At 35.5% G+C, this 17,274-nt stretch overlaps 3 protein-coding genes across 9 annotated transcripts in view; all 3 read left to right on the forward strand.

The window, feature by feature from the left end:
• Positions 1,360–8,104, forward strand: LOC105177629 (ATP-dependent RNA helicase eIF4A). Of its 7 annotated transcripts, XR_002288372.1 has the most exons (9): positions 1,366–1,528; positions 1,664–1,712; positions 1,807–1,947; positions 2,062–2,292; positions 5,068–5,107; positions 5,323–5,420; positions 5,622–5,672; positions 6,587–6,777; positions 7,840–7,861. XR_002288372.1 is itself a non-coding variant. In XM_011100841.2 (8 exons), the coding sequence occupies exons 1-8, from the start codon at positions 1,473–1,475 to the stop codon at positions 7,911–7,913; spliced, it is 816 nt and encodes a 271-aa protein (XP_011099143.1). In that variant the 5' UTR covers positions 1,360–1,472; the 3' UTR covers positions 7,914–8,104. The 7 variants fall into 7 exon arrangements, 5 of the variants coding, with proteins under 5 accessions (XP_011099143.1, XP_020554877.1, XP_011099147.1 ...); XM_011100841.2 differs by lacking the exon at positions 5,622–5,672 and having other exon boundaries at positions 1,360–1,528; positions 6,651–6,777; positions 7,840–8,104; XR_002288371.1 differs by lacking the exon at positions 5,622–5,672 and having other exon boundaries at positions 1,361–1,528.
• On the forward strand, positions 9,444–11,728 carry LOC105177628 (protein DETOXIFICATION 49-like). The gene is made up of 2 exons (XM_020699219.1): positions 9,444–10,076; positions 10,180–11,728. Exons 1-2 carry the CDS (start codon positions 9,957–9,959, stop codon positions 11,368–11,370), a joined length of 1,311 nt encoding a protein of 436 aa, XP_020554878.1. The 5' UTR covers positions 9,444–9,956; the 3' UTR covers positions 11,371–11,728.
• Positions 16,357–17,274, forward strand: part of LOC105177630 — a 1,147-nt gene continuing 229 nt past the window's right edge. Inside the window, exon 1 of the mRNA XM_011100847.2 lies at positions 16,357–17,187. Coding sequence (XP_011099149.1) covers positions 16,666–17,187 — 522 coding nt within the window. The 5' untranslated portion in view covers positions 16,357–16,665. The remainder of the gene's footprint in view (positions 17,188–17,274) is intronic.

Below are 17,274 nucleotides of genomic sequence, written 5' to 3' on the forward strand. Positions count from 1 at the left end.
TAGCCTCTAAAAGCAATGACAATAACAAATAAAAAAAGAGGGCACAGATTAATCGAGCCAGTCTTTCCTATTAGCAGAGCAGATAAATGCAATCAATACATTCAAACAAAAAAAAGTGCAATTAAATTTAATTCGAACTATGGTTGATGGGGGAGAAAAATAAGTCGGGGATCAGGCAAGAAATGGAGGTGGAGGGTGGGGGAAGGGGCGCATGATGAGAGCGTACCTCGGATTAGCGCAGGATAGAATAGTTGCAGGGTTAATTACGTGCGCCAAGTAGGAAGAGATGTGAGATAAGAGAGAGAAAACCCTACTGCGTACTTTAGTCGAGGGAGAAACAGATTGCAGATACAGAGATGCGGACCCCCTCCCCCCCCCCCCCCCCCCCCCACTTTCTTTTTATTTTCTTAATACTAATTTCCTTTTAATATTTAATTGTTTGTAATTATTTAATTTTTTTTAATATGAGTGATAATTATATTTATTACATTCATATTCATCTATTAATATCTCAATTTAATTTTTTCTGATAAATCATTTGAAAAAATAATTTCACAAAAATGAAATTTAAAATCTGTTAATGCATCATAAAATATAATTTAGAATAAAAATTAAATAATTTAAAATACTAAGTGTTATGTTTTCTTTGACATTTCAATTAAATATTTGAGAAAGTCAAAAATAAATTTTAATTAAAATTAAAGAGAGAGATGAAAGTAAACATGTTCAAAAGCTAAAAATCCCACCTAATGCTGTGCCACATCCAACTTATTTTACCATGCAATCATATACATGTTACTGAACATGACATATGGTATTATTTTATGAAATACATTAAAATATATCCAGAAAGTTACTTATTCTAATCACCATTTTCTTGATAAAAAAGTAAATAGATATCTCAAATAATATTTATATACAAATAATAGTTCCAAAAATTTCGGATAAAATAATAATAGCTCCAAATATTATAATAATCCTATTTTTATTGGTTAAAGACTTACAATTAATGCAACTCTTATTAAATGATCATTTTTCAATAAATAAAGAAAAACTTGGGTGGTTTATGCATAAAATAGAGTGGATTCTATAAACATGACATAACTAACAAATTTGATATTGAACTCCTTAAACACAAACACCTTAAATAATAATGGTATCTAAATTAGATAAGAGTAGTAATGTTAATGGTGAAGCCATGCAAGATGTGGCAGTCTCAACATCTTTTTTCTGAAAAGTTTTATGGTGATTCATTTGTAATTTGATGGGGGTTGTGCGTAACGGATCCAAAGTATAGGGGTGAAATTATGATTTTCACAAGCTTTTGTCCTCACCAGGGAAAAAAAAGAAGGGAAAGAAGAAAAACATGAAGTAATGTGTGCCCGACGGATACTCCGAACGCAACGCAAACTATAAAGAAACTGAAGAGCAAACTTTTGGCGGCGATTCTGCCGACTGAGAAGTGAGAATAAATGGACGTCGCTGAATCTCCTCTATCCACATCTCCTTCGCCGCCCTCTTCTTTCAGGTGGTTCCTTTAGCTTATCTTTCTTTTTTTTCGTGTTTTAGATTCTTTCCTCGGTTACATAGTTCGTTAGGATCTGCTCTTCTTTTTGTTTGTTCTAGTTGTGGGAATTAATCGAAATTATTTGTGAATTTTCAGCCCACAACGCCATTTCTACCTTGCCGTGGACAGACTTCAATTCAAAATGGTGTCCGAGAATACCTTTCAGTACATTTGTTGGGTTTAATTCCGTAAACTAAGTTAAGTGTTGAATTTGCTTAAAGTTGGAAGAAAATCGACAGGAAACACTGGTGGATCTTTTAGGCATGGCTGGGCGGCGCCCTTGCCTTCCAATGGTTGTGTGCTGCAGCACTCGTGATGAGCTTGACGCCGTCTGCTCCAATGTCTGTAATCTATCGTCTTATATTTCTATTTCGTCACTGGTACGGATGGTTTCATTTTTTCATCTAAATATTTTGGTTCGACTTATGATTGCATTTTTTTTAATGTATTTTAGATATTTTTTTATCTTCTGAATTTGTTGCTCTAATTTGCAGTACAGTGACCTTTCAGAAGCAGATAGAGCGCGGGTTCTGGAGGATTTTCGGCAGGCAACAGTGAGATGGAATAAGTTGGGAAGAGAGAAAGCTGATGAGGAGGCAGAAAAGGAAGAGCAGCAGAAGTCACACGTGCTTGTTGTTACGGATGCTTGCCTTCCAGTTATTGGCTCCTCGGAGTTGCCCGTTAGCGCTCGCATTTTGATCAATTATGAGCTGCCAACAAAGAAGGTATATTTTTTTGAAGCCTGGCTTTCCCTCAAGTGTTTTAAATCTTGCTTCCCTTGGGTGGCGGGTTTCAGTAGCCTCATTCATTATGGTTTCTGCATTAACAATGTTGAATTATGTAGTATGCATATTATTGCATATTATTGCATCTTCGAGATCATCATGCACTAAATTAGAAATCAATGTTGAGAGTATTTTCTTGTGGCTTCTTTCTGACATGCTCTATGACGAAACTTTAGCCAATACCAAGGATGTTCAGAGCACCAGAGAGGGTGAATAATGAAACATTTTATTTAAAGTTTGGAATTCCTTAAGTTGGATTCTGAGATGATCAGTTGAAAGGGATTGGGTTGTTTGTTTCTCTTGATGACTTAATAACCACACAAAAAAAAGAAGTCAATTCAGAAACAAATTGAAAAAAAATAGGAAAGACGAAGAAGAAGGACTTTTCAAAGGAAATTGGAAGAAATAACCGACAGAAAACAAGTGAAAGAGAAGACCTACTGTAGTCCTTGCTCAGCTGCCCCTTTTGATGTGAAACTGCCTTCCTGACTAGGGAGGGAGAGACACACCATAGCATTGGGTAAACAGTTCCTTTTTTATTGTTTTTGGAGGAGTTCAACTGATAAGGATGCAAGAGTAGTCACTCCAACTCCTTTTGGTCGACGGTTTTCTGTATTATGGTGTTAGGTCAGTTGTGTGTTTCCTTTATATTCTTCTAAGATGGACTCTCTGCAGGAAAGAAAAAATAAACATTAATTACCCCATTAGAATAATATTTGAGTGAAATATCTTTGCACAAATACAAGACGCACGTTCGTGTCCTTGAGCACACATGTTTGTTTAAGAATTAGCATGTCATACATGATAATATTTAATCTAATTTGCTATTTTAAATTATCTTGGTGAAGTTGGCTTTAGTGAATTTTGCAATTTTTGTAGAGTTACACCATTTTGCACACAACCAAATAGGTTTGACATGTGTTGCTCAATTCTATAAGTATTTGATTGCAGCTGCAGTCCTTAGCTCAAAAAACAATATCTCATGGTGGCATCTGGATTCAGTCCAAGAGCCATTTGTACCACATATCTTGATTCAGATAGATGTTTAGGGTAACTAGTATCATTTTCCTGCTTGATATTGGTATGTGAGTGTCTAACTTTTCTATAATTATACATCAATTCTGTTTATATATCTAACCAGAATGAGTATTTACAACAGATTCTTCTGGGGAAGTAATTTTCAGTGGAAATGAAACATGGGGCTGCTGCTAAAACGACCATATGTCTGATTTTACATGGACCAGGAGTATGTAAAATTATTAGATGCACCAAGGCAAGAAGAAATTTAGAAAAGTTAAATGTGCGCAACATTGGAGAGTATAGAACTATGGTAAAAACCCTCCTGAATCCATGAGTCAAATTGTTAGTTCGTGGTGATCCTTCAAATTAATGAATGATGCAAGGAGAAACTGAAAATGTGCAATGTCGACAAACTCAAATGAATGTAAATCAAGGTCAAAATCCTCATGAATCCACGAGCTAAAGGTTAATTCTTGCCTTGGTAGTCCCTCCCATAAGTGCATGATGAGACATGTTATTATATGCCATTTGAAGTTGACCAGTAATGTATAAGAGTTGAGAAATTTTCAGTTTCTTTCAGTGCTTGTAGTTGTGGCTGAAGGACCCATCAAAATGTTCTTCTCTGTATTGAAGCTGACCTCTGCTGATAGGATGAGATTGACCATTGGACTTTCTATTGGAGAGGCAAGTATATCGTAATATTACAGGAGAGGTATCTGAGTAGTGATGGTGAACTCAAGTCTGATTGGAATACATTGGAAAGCCAAGCCTTTGAGAGCTTTGATTTTTCTTTTAAATTTTCTATATCTTAAATTATGTTATACTTTTATTTTAAAGAATAGTATAGAGGAAGAAATACCAATTCTAAATGATTAGTTTCCTTTCTTCCTTCGTCAAGTCAAGTGCAATAGCCGTGGTGATAGTAATAGTGAGATTCAAGAATCCAATATTACATTTTTTATAGTGTTTTGCCAAGTTGAGCTTAAACTCGGATAGCCTTAACTATCAAAACCCTAACAAGTTGAGCCTAAATTTGCAAGCTGGATCTGGAAGTTTCTACACAATCTCAAGCCTAAATTTTTTTAAAGGCTTAAGTTCAGCTCGTTTGCAGTACTACTCCAAGTATCTCTAAGCTGAAGCAATGTCATTGTGCCTTATGTTTTGCTTTCTCTTTTTTTCATTGGACTTCCTTGTAATGTAAATAAGTGGCAACTTATATCTTCTACTTTTTACACACTTTTTGCCAACCGAAAAATTTTCTTATATCTTTCTTTCGCCTTAGTTGGGTTTCATCTGAAAGATGCCTACTATAATTTGAATTGCCTGAGGCTCATAAGCATAATGAATGATCTTGGTGCTTGATTTTATTTTCACCATTACATCAAATGCTTGTAAGCTGTGAACAGAGAAGAATATAAGCCGTATGAAAAACTTCCAACTAGTAGTCCAGAAGTTTATGTTCAGTCAAGTATTTGGTTTAACAAAATGAAAGAGCAGACCATTCTTTGTGTGGTTTATTAGATAAAAATCTTCATATAGAAATAATATGATGTCAATTGTGATCGCACCAATATGCACTCTTGGAAGATTATTTTCTCAAGTAATTCATTTACAGAAATTGTTACATGATTAATTGAAATTGTTTTAGCTTGACTGGTGTGTAATCCCTAATAAATTGACTATCTTCTTACACAGGAGACATATATGAGGCGCATGTCAACTTGTTTGTCAGCAGGTTTGTAGTCAATTGAAGGAGTGTGAAATTACCTTGGAATATGTGGTGTGAAAGTCGCAGAGTGAAAAGAAATATAGTAAAAATGTTTTCTTGCCTAATTAGTCATGCAAATAGGGGATGTCGGTTTCAGCTTTCCACTTCTTCCCTAACATAGCATGTTCCTGACTTTTCTCTTATATTTCTAATGTGGTGCTTCTTTTCCTGTATGTGTAAAGATGGTATAGTGATCAACATGGTTGTTGGGGGAGAAGTGGTGATTCTTAAAAGCCTTGAAGAAAGCAGTGGTTTGATCATAGCTGAAATGCCTATACATGTAAGTTTTTGTTCATGATTTAATATATGCTCTGAAGAGATTCTGTTGGTTGTTCATTTCATGTTGTGGCATTAAAAATATAATTATCATTACAATACAAGAACTTGCACACACTTCAGATTTTGTCAATTTAATTATCATTTTTACCTTGTTCCTCCCACCTACATGCTATTTGATAGCGAAATTGTTTGCTTTGAGCAGATCTTTGAGATGATGTGAAAATATCAACCCTCTCGAAGTGCGAGTAGCTGTGTAAGGCTTAATATATGTACCTTCTAAACAACTTATGTATCTTATACTTAAAATGCCTTTTGTCTTGTAGTGTATCATGTTGCGTTCAATTTGCAGTTCAACTCTTTGAACGTGTGTATTTAATCTTTTGATATCTAGGTATTTCACTTGAAGGATGGTACAATTTTATATGTTTGATTTATGAGCAAATTGCTGTTCATCTCTAGGTCTAGAATTTGGTTGATAAGAAGACTGCACGAATGGTGCGGCAGGGGAAGTGTCGGTTATTTAATCTTACGAAGGGGGGGGGTTAGTAAGAGAATGGATTGTCAATTTTAAGACTCAATTCTTATGTCTCTCCTCTGCTTTCATATGGAAAATTGGTTGATGTTTTCCAAATTACATTAGAAAAAAATATAGGTGGAAAAAGCAAGACTACAGATTTCAGAATCTTATGCTTGATGGTTAGAATAATATTAATATTTGATATCTATTATTTGTTCTAATGATTTAAATAAATTATCATATCTTTTGTTATGTATGTGTGCTTGAGGTGCATGATATTGAGGGTAATGCTCTCAATTGTAAATCAAGTTTGACGATTTTAGATTTTATTATTCCCTAATAAGGAAGGATCTGAATGTGTCAATCCTTGTATACTAACTCAGCAATCTTCATTAAATAATTATAATTGTTTTGTTGTACTCTTCTCTTTGCTGACAAGAAATCTGAAGTCCATTGTGTTCCTATTATATTATATCTGAATTTGCTGAGGTTAATGTATTACATCTTGCAACTTTTGACTTCCACTGTTGCCAAGTGGCTTATTTTACTTTATACTGTGATTAGCGTAATTCTTCTCTTTGTGCTATTTCTGATGATTAAACTGAAGGTTTGAAGTACTGTAAGCTAAATATTTTGTATCCTGTAAATAGGGAAAATTCCTTCAAGATTTCTCATTTCTTAGAAATTTGACTATATCTTAACATTGCTGCCAAGACATTTGCTTCATATGAGTCATGTCTGCATCACCATACTGGAGGGCTGGTGGGGACCAGGATGTATATGAGGAGTGAAGTTCCTTTTGTGATGCTTTTCGGGGGAGTTCAGAGAAGGCCCACTTTAGGTACTGCTGAATGAATGTTTTGCATGTTATTGAGCAGGATTTTAGTCTCAGCTTTAGGTCCCCACAGAGGGGTGAAGGGTAGCTTTTTTTCGTTCCATCTTTTCTATTTTCCAGTTGTTTATAGCTCCAGGAATCACCCATACTTTATCCATTTAGGGCCTTTCGTAATTCATCTCCCCTAGGCACTATGATTGACACTCATTGATGTATAGGTGATTTGTGTTCTAATCTCACCCAGCTGGAAATTGGCAAGTGTTTGGAATGATTAATTTGGTAGTTGAAGATCTTTAACTTGGTTTCCTTGAGTATTTACACAATGAGGTTGCTAGAACTGATTTGGAAGTTCGCATTACATGTACATCTGTTGTTTTTTCTTTTATAGTAAACAAGCATTCTTGATATAGGCCTTGTTGCCAACGAATTGAGTTCACTTGTCTAAATATCCTAGCTGGTGTATATTATAGAAAGCAATGTACATCAAGATGTATGTACTGAAATGTTCCATGAACATCCACATGGAAATTCAAAATTTGAAATATGTGAACTTAAGGATATCATTGAAAACCAATCTCCATGTTGCAACAATGTTTAGAGGCGAACTTACACTTTTAGTCCCATAGAATAAAGGATTCAACCTTTTAGTCCTCCTCTCCTTTACGGGACTTTCAAAATGGTCCTTAAATTGTAAAAACTCGACATATTTGGTCATATACTTTATGGAATTTTTCAAAGTAGTCCCAAAATTGGGAAAACTCTACACATTCCCATAAATCCCATAAAGTACAGGACTAAATTTTGGGACCATTTTGAAAATTTCGTAAAGGAAAGGACTAAATGTGTCCAGTTTTTCCAACTTTGGAGCCATTTTGAAAATCCCGTAAGCATAATGCTAAAAGTGTTGAACCCGTATCCTATGGGAGTAAATGTGTACTTTTGCCATGTTTAGAACTGTTTCCCTTAATTTTAGAATTATAGAGTTATGGCACAGCCATATGATATGAGCACTTTTTATATGCTCACTCTTTCTGCACAACTTGATAATTCTTTATTTTTCTTTTGCAGCAATAATGAACTGTACCAAATGTTTAAGAAGTCCGAGAACTGCTGGATCCTTCCGTTATATGATGAATTGTTAAGCATCCCAACAAGATTTCTTTACATGGTTTCCTTGTTTGGCTTCTGCTATACAATAGTAGGTTAGCCCCTTCTTGGTGAAAATGGCTGGAAAATACCATAATGAATTTTTTACGAACTGTCAAGTATGTCTATTAGAATAGAACAGAGTCAAACAATACTGTCTTGCTATGGTAATCAATTGTGAAATTGATATTTGTTGGTTCATTTTCTTATGTTACACTTTTTGAGTCACACAGAAAGATGTGACAACAAACGAAACGACTAGGATTCTTTTGGATCCTGTTCAAATTAGAAAAGTCGATTATCTTTCTGAAGTGATGGATAAATCACTAGTATCAATTGGGGGTATAGAATTGACAATTCAAAAGCAGCTACAGTTTTCATGGTTCTGATACCTCATGTGAAGTTTGTCCATGCTTTGCCCATTCCCAGCAATGACACCCCGGAAGTGGGGATGCAAGAAAGCAAGATCCTGTCCGACTAAGGGAAGGAGAGGAGGACAGAAAACGGATTAATCACAGATATATGGTCCCTATGTTCTGTGATCATACGCACTCACACAACACATACACCTACATATATAATACTAACTATTTTTGTTTTCTGTGGTGCACTTCCTTCTATTTAAGAAGCAGTGATACATCCCTTTTTGTGGCCTACCTCTGTCTTTAAACAGTGCGTCCCTGACGAGTTGTGCTGTATCGAAAGGAATGCATTATAAAAACAGTGGTACTGATATTTCTGTGATATTTTGTCGGGCACTGGTACATCGTTTGCTTCTTTAAGCATTCAATCAGTTACACAACTGATAGGGATAGTTTTTACCTTATTATACATACTGGGTCTAGGAGGGTGGCAAACAAAAAATTGCTGCATTTTGTACTTTCTGGTGTGCCCTGTCTCAACATGGTATGATTTTCTTGCCCACGATCTTCCCCTCTTTTTTCTTGTTTACTTGGTTTAGCATGTGTATATTATCAAAATCAGTATGATCAATTGTGCCATATCGTTTATACCCGCAAGATCTTTCCGTTTCTGCCTATGCTGTGCAAGTCATCTTGGCTCTCAGTGCGTTCAGAGAAACTCTCGCTATTTCTTCTTGTTTACAGCATATTAGACTAATTATTGGAACACGGAAAGAAACTCATAAGCCTCTATAACAAAAGAATTGTACAGTTTCTAGTCTGCTTATTCTAGGTAAATACAATCTGTTTTAGTTCCCTCCTTGTTCTGAATTTTCACCAGTGAAGACTTATATACTGGTCTTCTGCAAACAGACTGACAAAAGAGAGCAGGCCTTTCTTTTCCCTGCGTACTTCTTGTGTTGTTGCAGTAACCAGAATTCTAACTCCAGGCCCAAGTCGCACGTTAGGTACTGCTCCCCAGTTGGAATTTTACCTCCTTGATGTATGTATAATTGGCAGAGCCATGGCACGTGCAATTCATGCTATTATACTCCTAACTATGGACAGAGCCCAGTTGCCCAATTATCTCATTCTGATACCATTTGCATGTACATGAAGTCAATACAATAATTCTTTGGAGTGCTTAGGAAGTAATTAATTAAGTTCTGAGCAAGATGATGCCCAAATAAAAAGAAATTGAGAAAGAAATGAGTAAATGAGATATTATGTTAGAAAATACGATGATGACAGCTTTGTAAGGATTTGTCATTTGAGGCCAAGAATAACTGAGGTGAAGCTGTAGGTCTGGTAACAAAAATTTGGCTTGCACTTCACACAGGACAATCTCTTCCTACTGCCACCCTCCACCTTATCCTGCCTACATCTGTTCCTTCACCACCAAACACCCTTGCAAAAATACACACATTTTCACCTAAAACACACATTCAGCTGGCGGTGACAGTGAAGTAGATAGAGTTGTATGTACCTAAGCCATTTTTTTTATCTAAGGCTGAGTGAAAGAGCTCCTCAGTATTTATACCAGAGATTTTCAGTGTAATTGGTTTGTCTCTGCAGTATTTAAGCCTTCACCAGAGAGAAGGATTCATAATAGAATTGAGCTCTAGTTTCACTGTTTTCATGGCTTCGGAACCTTCTGCTCCTCTTCTTGTAGACCAGAATGGAGCCTGCAGATTCAAGAGCAGTGGAGAAGATTCAGAGTTTTGTGGCTCCCAAGTAGGAGGGCTCTCTTTGTCTGAGGTTAATTAATCAACTTATTACTCTTGTTATCTTCCATTTTTTTCTCTTCTTGTTCGCTTTCCATATATAGTCCGCCAAATACTGTTTTCTGTCTCTTTCTCAGGTGATTGTAGAGATCAAAATGATCTACACAATAGCCTTTCCCATGATCATCACCGGCCTACTAATCTACGGCAAATCCTTAATATCAATGCTGTTCTTGGGAAAGTTGGGGAAGGATGTTCTAGCTGGTGGATCACTCGCAATTGGCATAGCCAACATAACCGGCTACTCCATTATCTCCGGCCTCGCCTTGGGCATGGAGGCCATCTCCTCTCAAGCCTTTGGAGCCAAGCAGTGGCCTCTCATGGGCCAAACCCTACAACGCACTGTTATCATTCTTTTGTTTGCATGCATTCCCATCTCCATCCTGTGGCTAAACATCCAACCGATTCTCGCCTTCTGTGATCAAGATCCCACCATTTCCTCCATTGCTTCAACTTACCTTACTTTTTGCCTCCCGGACCTCATATTCCAGTCTTTCATCAATCCTCTCAAGATCTACTTGAGGTCCCAAAACATCACTCTCCCTCTCATGTTGAGTGCAGCTTTAGCTCTCGCTCTGCATGCACCAATGAACTATTTTTTCATCAATCATCTAAGTCTTGGAATTCGAGGGATCGCTCTATCCGTAGCTATAACAGACTTCATTCTTCTTGCAAACCTGATGGTTTACTTGTGCTTTTGGGGCATGCAGAGAAAATCTAGGTTTCTTGGCAGCTGGGAGACAGTGAAATCCTTTGATCACGAATGGAAATCTATCCTCAACCTCGCCTTGCCAAGCTGCATTTCAGTTTGCTTGGAGTGGTGGTGGTATGAGCTGATGATACTCTTGTCAGGGGTTCTTGCAAATGCAGCTGAGGCTGTTGCCACCATGGGGATCCTCCTGCAGGCCACTTCCCTCATCTACGTTTTCCCATCAGCTCTCAGCCTAGCTGCATCAACCCGTGTTGGTAACGAGCTGGGAGCAAACCAGCCTAGCAAGGCAAGAAACTCATCCCTTATAGCTTTGTTCTGTGCCATCTTCACAAGCTTCATTGCCATGTCATTCATGGCAACTCTAGGCAGCACTTGGGCCCGGGCTTTTACTGAAGACGAGGCCATCATTGCGCTAACCGCAGCCGTCATGCCGATTGTGGGGCTGTGTGAGCTGGGGAACTGCCCGCAAACCACCGGATGTGGGGTACTAAGGGGCAGTGCTAGGCCCAGTCTTGGCGTTCATATTAATCTGGGGTCATTCTACGGTGTGGGCTGACCACTGGCCGTTTTTATGGGTTTTGGGATGAAAATGGGCCTGTTGGGGCTGTGGTTGGGTCTGCTGGGAGCCCAGATCGTATGTGCAGTTGTGATGGTCTGGGCCTTGAGCAGAACAGACTGGTTACTGCAAGCGAACAGGGCAAGAGAGCTGACAGGATCAATGCAAATTGTTGATCATGAAGATGAGGGTGGAGAAGAGGAAGGATTAACATCAATCAAAATGTTTTACTAATTCTTGAAGCCCTATTTACTGTGTTATTGCAAAAGTACGCGCCTATTTCTTTCTTTCTTTTTCTTTTTTCCCGGAACTCTCCTTTTTTGATGAAATGTAAATAAATAAATGTGAGTTATATTTTGCCATAACTCCGAGTGAAACAGTCTGTGGTTGTGGTGAGGCATTTCTTTCCTTTTATAGATTACCAGATTGCATTTTCTATTCCAAATCCAATTAACAAAAACACACCAGATATACCAAGATTACGTCATCTGATTTATTCAACATAATATTTTATATATGTAGCGTGTATATTTTAATTATAATACAAGATGCAAGAAATTTCGAATACTAAATCTGGGTTTTTTCTTAATTTTTTGACAATTTTCAAGTCTGTTACATTGGCCTAGTGTGTGTGTGTGTGTGTGAGTGGGAAAACAAAAGGAATAAACGACAAAATTCATATGGGCCTATCCGAATAGCCCAACTCAAATCATATTGCACAGTCAATCTAGTTTATTAAGACCGGCCCAAAGGATTTAATGCAAGCCCAGTATTCAAGTTGTTGGCCATACATTTTGTTTCTGCTACAAATAAAAAGAAAATCTTAGATTCCATTTATTTGAATTCAGAACATTAATATTTTATTAATGATTTTTTTATAGAACATAAAAATTATATATGTACGCACAAAAATTGTCGATATATTTGATCGCAGAGGTCAGCATTTTTCGTTCCTTAATAAATTTACGAATGTCCATTTTTTAAGACTTTAATATTTAATGTTTATATGACTAAAAATATTTATTTATTTAAACTTAGTTTAGGAAAAAAAATGGTAGATTAAAAAAATAAAAAAGCATTCATCCTTTTATTTTCGGGTTACATTGTTTGTGGTTGTTGTTACTATTCTACTCCCTTTGAATACTAAAACCAGATATTTATTATTACCTCCAGTCCGGTCCACTGCCATTTAAACCCCATCTCTCTTTTTCTTGTACTACTCCGTACCCCAATGCAAGTCCCTTCCTTAATTTCCAAGATGGAGGTTTGTTTTCTAATTCCAATCGAGTTTGGTCAGATTAAAAATTAATTATATGTTAAATATAATTTATTTGTAGTGCGATTCGATTATATTTTTTAAAATAATAAATATAATATACTTACCATCTAGTTGATTTAGTTCAATAAAACTTGATTTGAGTAAAAAAAAAAAATCTGATTATATCAAAAATATTCATATTAGATGATATTTTTCAAGGTAGTTGCTTGATACGGTATTATAGTCATGTCAAACTAGAGGCCATAAATTCAAATCTTATTATTATCGTCGTTTATTTATAAAATAAAAGTTCTGCATAAAAGATTTACACGTAAGAGAACGTATTAATTGTCAAATAATTTTTTTTTCTTTCACAAAAAAAAAAAATTCTTTCTAACAAATTAAATTTTTTAATTAAGATGATTGTTCAACGGGTTGGAACTTGTATTTTTATTTTTATTTTTTAAGTTTTATTGGTGTATTTTGGTTTGTGGTTGAAAAATTAAAAGTGAAGGCATCTTATGTGTTATCTGGGCAGAATTTTAGTATAATATTATTATATTAAAGTTGTCCGTAGTGAGTTTCTGAGTGCTGGAAAGCTAAATTTCAAACACGTCTGTCCAGCTATGTACGGGCTGTTATTGACCGACCATTAATGCCAAATCTTGTCCTCCCAATTATTTTATTTCAAGCTGCCTACGTAGCATTATTATATAGGAAACTTAAATCCAAATAAATATCGAGTTACTATTAATTTATTATACGTTGAATTTTTTTTATTAAATTATGATTATACATCTTTACACATAGAAAGTATTATTTTTATCCTTTTTAAAAAAACATTTGGTAGAAAATGATTCATTTAATTTATAATGAATCAGTAATAAGTTAATGAGAGGTAAATTTGAATTTTGATTCAATTATTTTGCTAATATAAACGAAGCAATTATTTTCGCTAACGATGGGTTTATCAGAAATATTAGAAGTAATTTTTCAAACCACATAGAATTTATGTGTAGTTATAATATAATATTAAAAATAGCCATGTAATTATCTCTTAAATTAAACATGCACTAAGTAGGAAAACTTGCATGTTTATTCCCTCTAAAATCAACGGTCAACGCGAATCAATAACGAATTGCTACTGATAACAATTCTCTAACACAAGATTTGTTAGGATGTGGCTTTTAATTATAATTTTTTTTTAAATAGAGATATAAATTTAGTCGTATTAGTCCCAAGTTATGTTTGGCATTAACAAGTTTGGACAAAAAAATTAATATTTTAAATAAAACCTTAAAAAGTTTATGGGTAAAAGAAACTTCAATTCAAAGGTTGTTTGAATTTGGACTTGGAGATGTAGGAAAAAGTTAAATGAAGTGATAGATACCGAATCTTTCGCCGATACCGTAGGTTGTAAATAAAATACTGGTTAATGTTTGTTTAGCTGACAAACCAAACAACCCCTAATCTTTATTTGGATTTGCTGCTTTTCTTTTTCCAATGAATTAAAATTATTTATATTTGCAGTATTTTTATATGCGAACTCTGAGATTTAAAGTCCCGAAATATGACAACTTTTTCTCCGTATTAATTTCACAATTACATGATTTTCTTTTTTTTTTTGGGAGGGAATAGAGTATTTTTCGTATAGGATGAATCGGGCTCACGTGGACCCACGTCAAACCATGGGCACCGCCAGCTCATTGAGTGGTGATACGAGAAGTCAAAGCTCAGTCAACAGTGGCCACTGCACTGCACGATATGCCATCCAACCCCCCTCTCTCTCTCTCTTATCCTTAGGGTTTGTTTGATACCAGAAAAAGAGGGATTGAAGATTAAAAGTACAATAGAAAGTGACATTTGAACTCGTGGTGAAAAGGAAAATAGTATCACTGATTAAACATTTATATATATAATATATAAGTACAATGTGAATGCCTATTGATCAAAAAAATAATAATAATAATATATTATTATTATTATTTGATAATGTACTTGTGTTCCACATTCAGCTCCAACAAGGGATATCACGTCCAATCATTTAAGTTCCTCAATTTTATTATATTATATATGCTATAATTGATTATTTAGTATTATATTAATTTAAAACTTAATAAATTTTAAATAATATACATCTTAACACTAAAAGAATATAATATTTAATCATAGTTAATAGTCATGATTAAAAATAAATAAACGTATAATGCAATGACTATTGGCCGTAGTATTTGCGAGGGTGACTATTTGTCACGACAAATAACTTTTTCTTGGTGAAAAATTTATATTTTTGCATCGATTTATTTAACCTTAGTCAATAAAAATTATTTACTATGATTTTACTCCATAGCAATTAAAATTGTGACTAATATTCATTTTTTTTTCTAGTATAATAAACTCATGTTCAATGGATTAAGAAGGAGGTGGAGAAGATGAAGATGGTTTACCAAAAACAATGAAAACAAAATTAGGTATGGAGGAAGGGGTTGAAAAGTGAGTAAAGTAGCTTTCATTGCCAGCAAAGGAAACTGTTACTGTGACCCTATGAGTCTGCTGCCATCTCATCATACCCTTCATCATCTAATCTCATCATTTAACTCACCCACACATCAAAATCTCTCATCATGTCATCAACCCGTGACTTTCTTTTTCTGCTCTTCCCTCTTCTCTACATACACTATAATCTCTCCCACTTCTTCATATATTAAATTAGGTGCTAATTGGAGGCAAAATAGATAATATATAGATCAAAACATAGGGGAGTTAATTGCTTCTTTTACAAAATATTTAATTTTTTTATTTTTTTTATAAAAAAGTTGAGAGAATTTTGTAGGTGTTTCAATTTTTTATTCATTTCATGTCGAATTGATATACCATCTAGCTGTTTTAATTCAATTGGAATTTCTGTAGAAAATCGTATTTCATCTTCTACTCAATTTTACATACATAAATTATGTATATAAAGATAACGTCATGTATTTTATTTAATAAAATATTTTTATATACATAACGTGCATATATTATATAAAATAAATTTTATAACAAAAAATCTGATCCGACCTTAACAGGAAAAGACACTGGTGTGTTGTTTTGTTGGTCAAAGATGATATTTGTATTGGGGGGTGGGGGTGGGGGGAAGAAACCTGAAAATAATAGCCAAAAGAGTACTCTTCTAAGAATGTTTCGCAGTTGGGGGAATCTTTGGGGGATGGATGGAAGGCCTAAGAAAGATACACAAACACAAAGCACTAAGACTGAGTGAAGTGACAAATTGACAAAAGACCGCCACCCGATTCTATCCAAGATTTGGTCATCAGATTCAGATTCAGATGCTCCACTTCCACTCTGTCACAAACTAACATGTCTTGACAAAACCCCCCATCACATCTCCATCCATAAACCCCCAACCCCTCTACTTTTTACTCAAAAATTACACTTGTTTCTTCTTTCTATCCATCCACACCCACTATTGGAAAAATGAGTAAGCAACACCCCATACCGTCAAAATACTACTTCAAGTCTTCAACTCAAACCAATTGTCAATTCTCGTAACGGTGGCTCAAATTCAATATTTTACAAAATGTAGATAAATGGAGTATATTACGTGGATTTCAAATTTGATGATTAGTTTAATAGTTAGGATAATGTATTCTGTTGGACTAGATTGATGTCTATAGATGGTTGCTAGAAACCAACCAAGATTTCATTATAGGGACATGTTTGAGCTTAGGAGAAGCACAAGTGATAATAAATGATTGAGTTGAGGTATCTAAGAAGATTGAATATGTCCAAAAGAAAAATAAACTGTACATGAAAATAAAATAAAATAAAAGGTCCCCCCCACACTCTCATCTGATATAAATACAAACATCTACTGCAGCACTGCGACAGTGGAAGAGGGACCCCTGTGGAATTTATTAGGAACAGAGAGCTAGGAAATTAATTAAAAAAAAGAAGAAGAAAGCTTAAAAAAAAAATTGAATTTTTTTTAGGCGTCCAATTTCCCACCATATGTTGTTGGTTGGTGTGAGCAGTGGATGGCATGTTTAGAAATGTACAATCAGAACTCGGAGCACAAAGGGGTCGGGGTTGGGGTGGGGGTTGGAGCGGGGGCTCCTCCCATCATCAGCCCAAGAATCTCCTTCTCCAATGACTTTGCTGATTCCTCTCATTCACACTCACACTCACACTCACATTCAAGAACTGTTGCTGCTGCTTACAGGGACGCTCCCGTTTCCTCAGACTTCGAGTTCTCAGTCAGCAATTACTCTATGATGAGCGCAGACGAGCTTTTCTTCAAGGGGAGGTTGCTCCCATTAAAGGAAAGTAGTTGTAGCAGCAGCAAAACCACGACTTTGAGGGATGAGCTGCAGAATGAGGAAGATGAGAGCGACGACTTCTCTTTGAGGCCTCCCAAGAATCCCACCAGGTGGAGGGGGTTTCTGGGACTTAGGAAATCCCACATTGGGTCCAAGAAACCTGAGAAGACCAACGAGAGGTCTGTAGAGAAACGGACAGGCTTTCATCATGATGATGTCCAATGCAGCAAGACCTCGCAGGTTTGTGGTTCTGTCTCCAACAAAACCCTTGTTATTCCCTAACCCACTTTCTCCTTTTCTGTTTTTTTTTTTTTTTTTTTTGGTTGT

This window comes from Sesamum indicum, linkage group LG15 (assembly GCF_000512975.1).
Source record: "Sesamum indicum cultivar Zhongzhi No. 13 linkage group LG15, S_indicum_v1.0, whole genome shotgun sequence".
In the NCBI taxonomy this organism is placed as follows: domain Eukaryota; kingdom Viridiplantae; phylum Streptophyta; class Magnoliopsida; order Lamiales; family Pedaliaceae; genus Sesamum; species Sesamum indicum.

Excerpts from the sequence above, each read along its gene's own strand:
- LOC105177629 (XM_011100841.2), top strand. The coding sequence starts at position 1,473 with ATGGACGTCGCTGAATCTCCTCTATCCACATCTCCTTCGCCGCCCTCT. Across the intron at positions 2,293-5,067 it reads ATGAGCTGCCAACAAAGAAG|GAGACATATATGAGGCGCAT; the intron begins GTATATTTTTTT and ends CTTCTTACACAG. Across the intron at positions 6,778-7,839 it reads TCAGAGAAGGCCCACTTTAG|CAATAATGAACTGTACCAAA; the intron begins GTACTGCTGAAT and ends TTTCTTTTGCAG.
- LOC105177628 (XM_020699219.1), top strand. The coding sequence starts at position 9,957 with ATGGCTTCGGAACCTTCTGCTCCTCTTCTTGTAGACCAGAATGGAGCC. Across the intron at positions 10,077-10,179 it reads GAGGGCTCTCTTTGTCTGAG|GTGATTGTAGAGATCAAAAT; the intron begins GTTAATTAATCA and ends TCTCTTTCTCAG.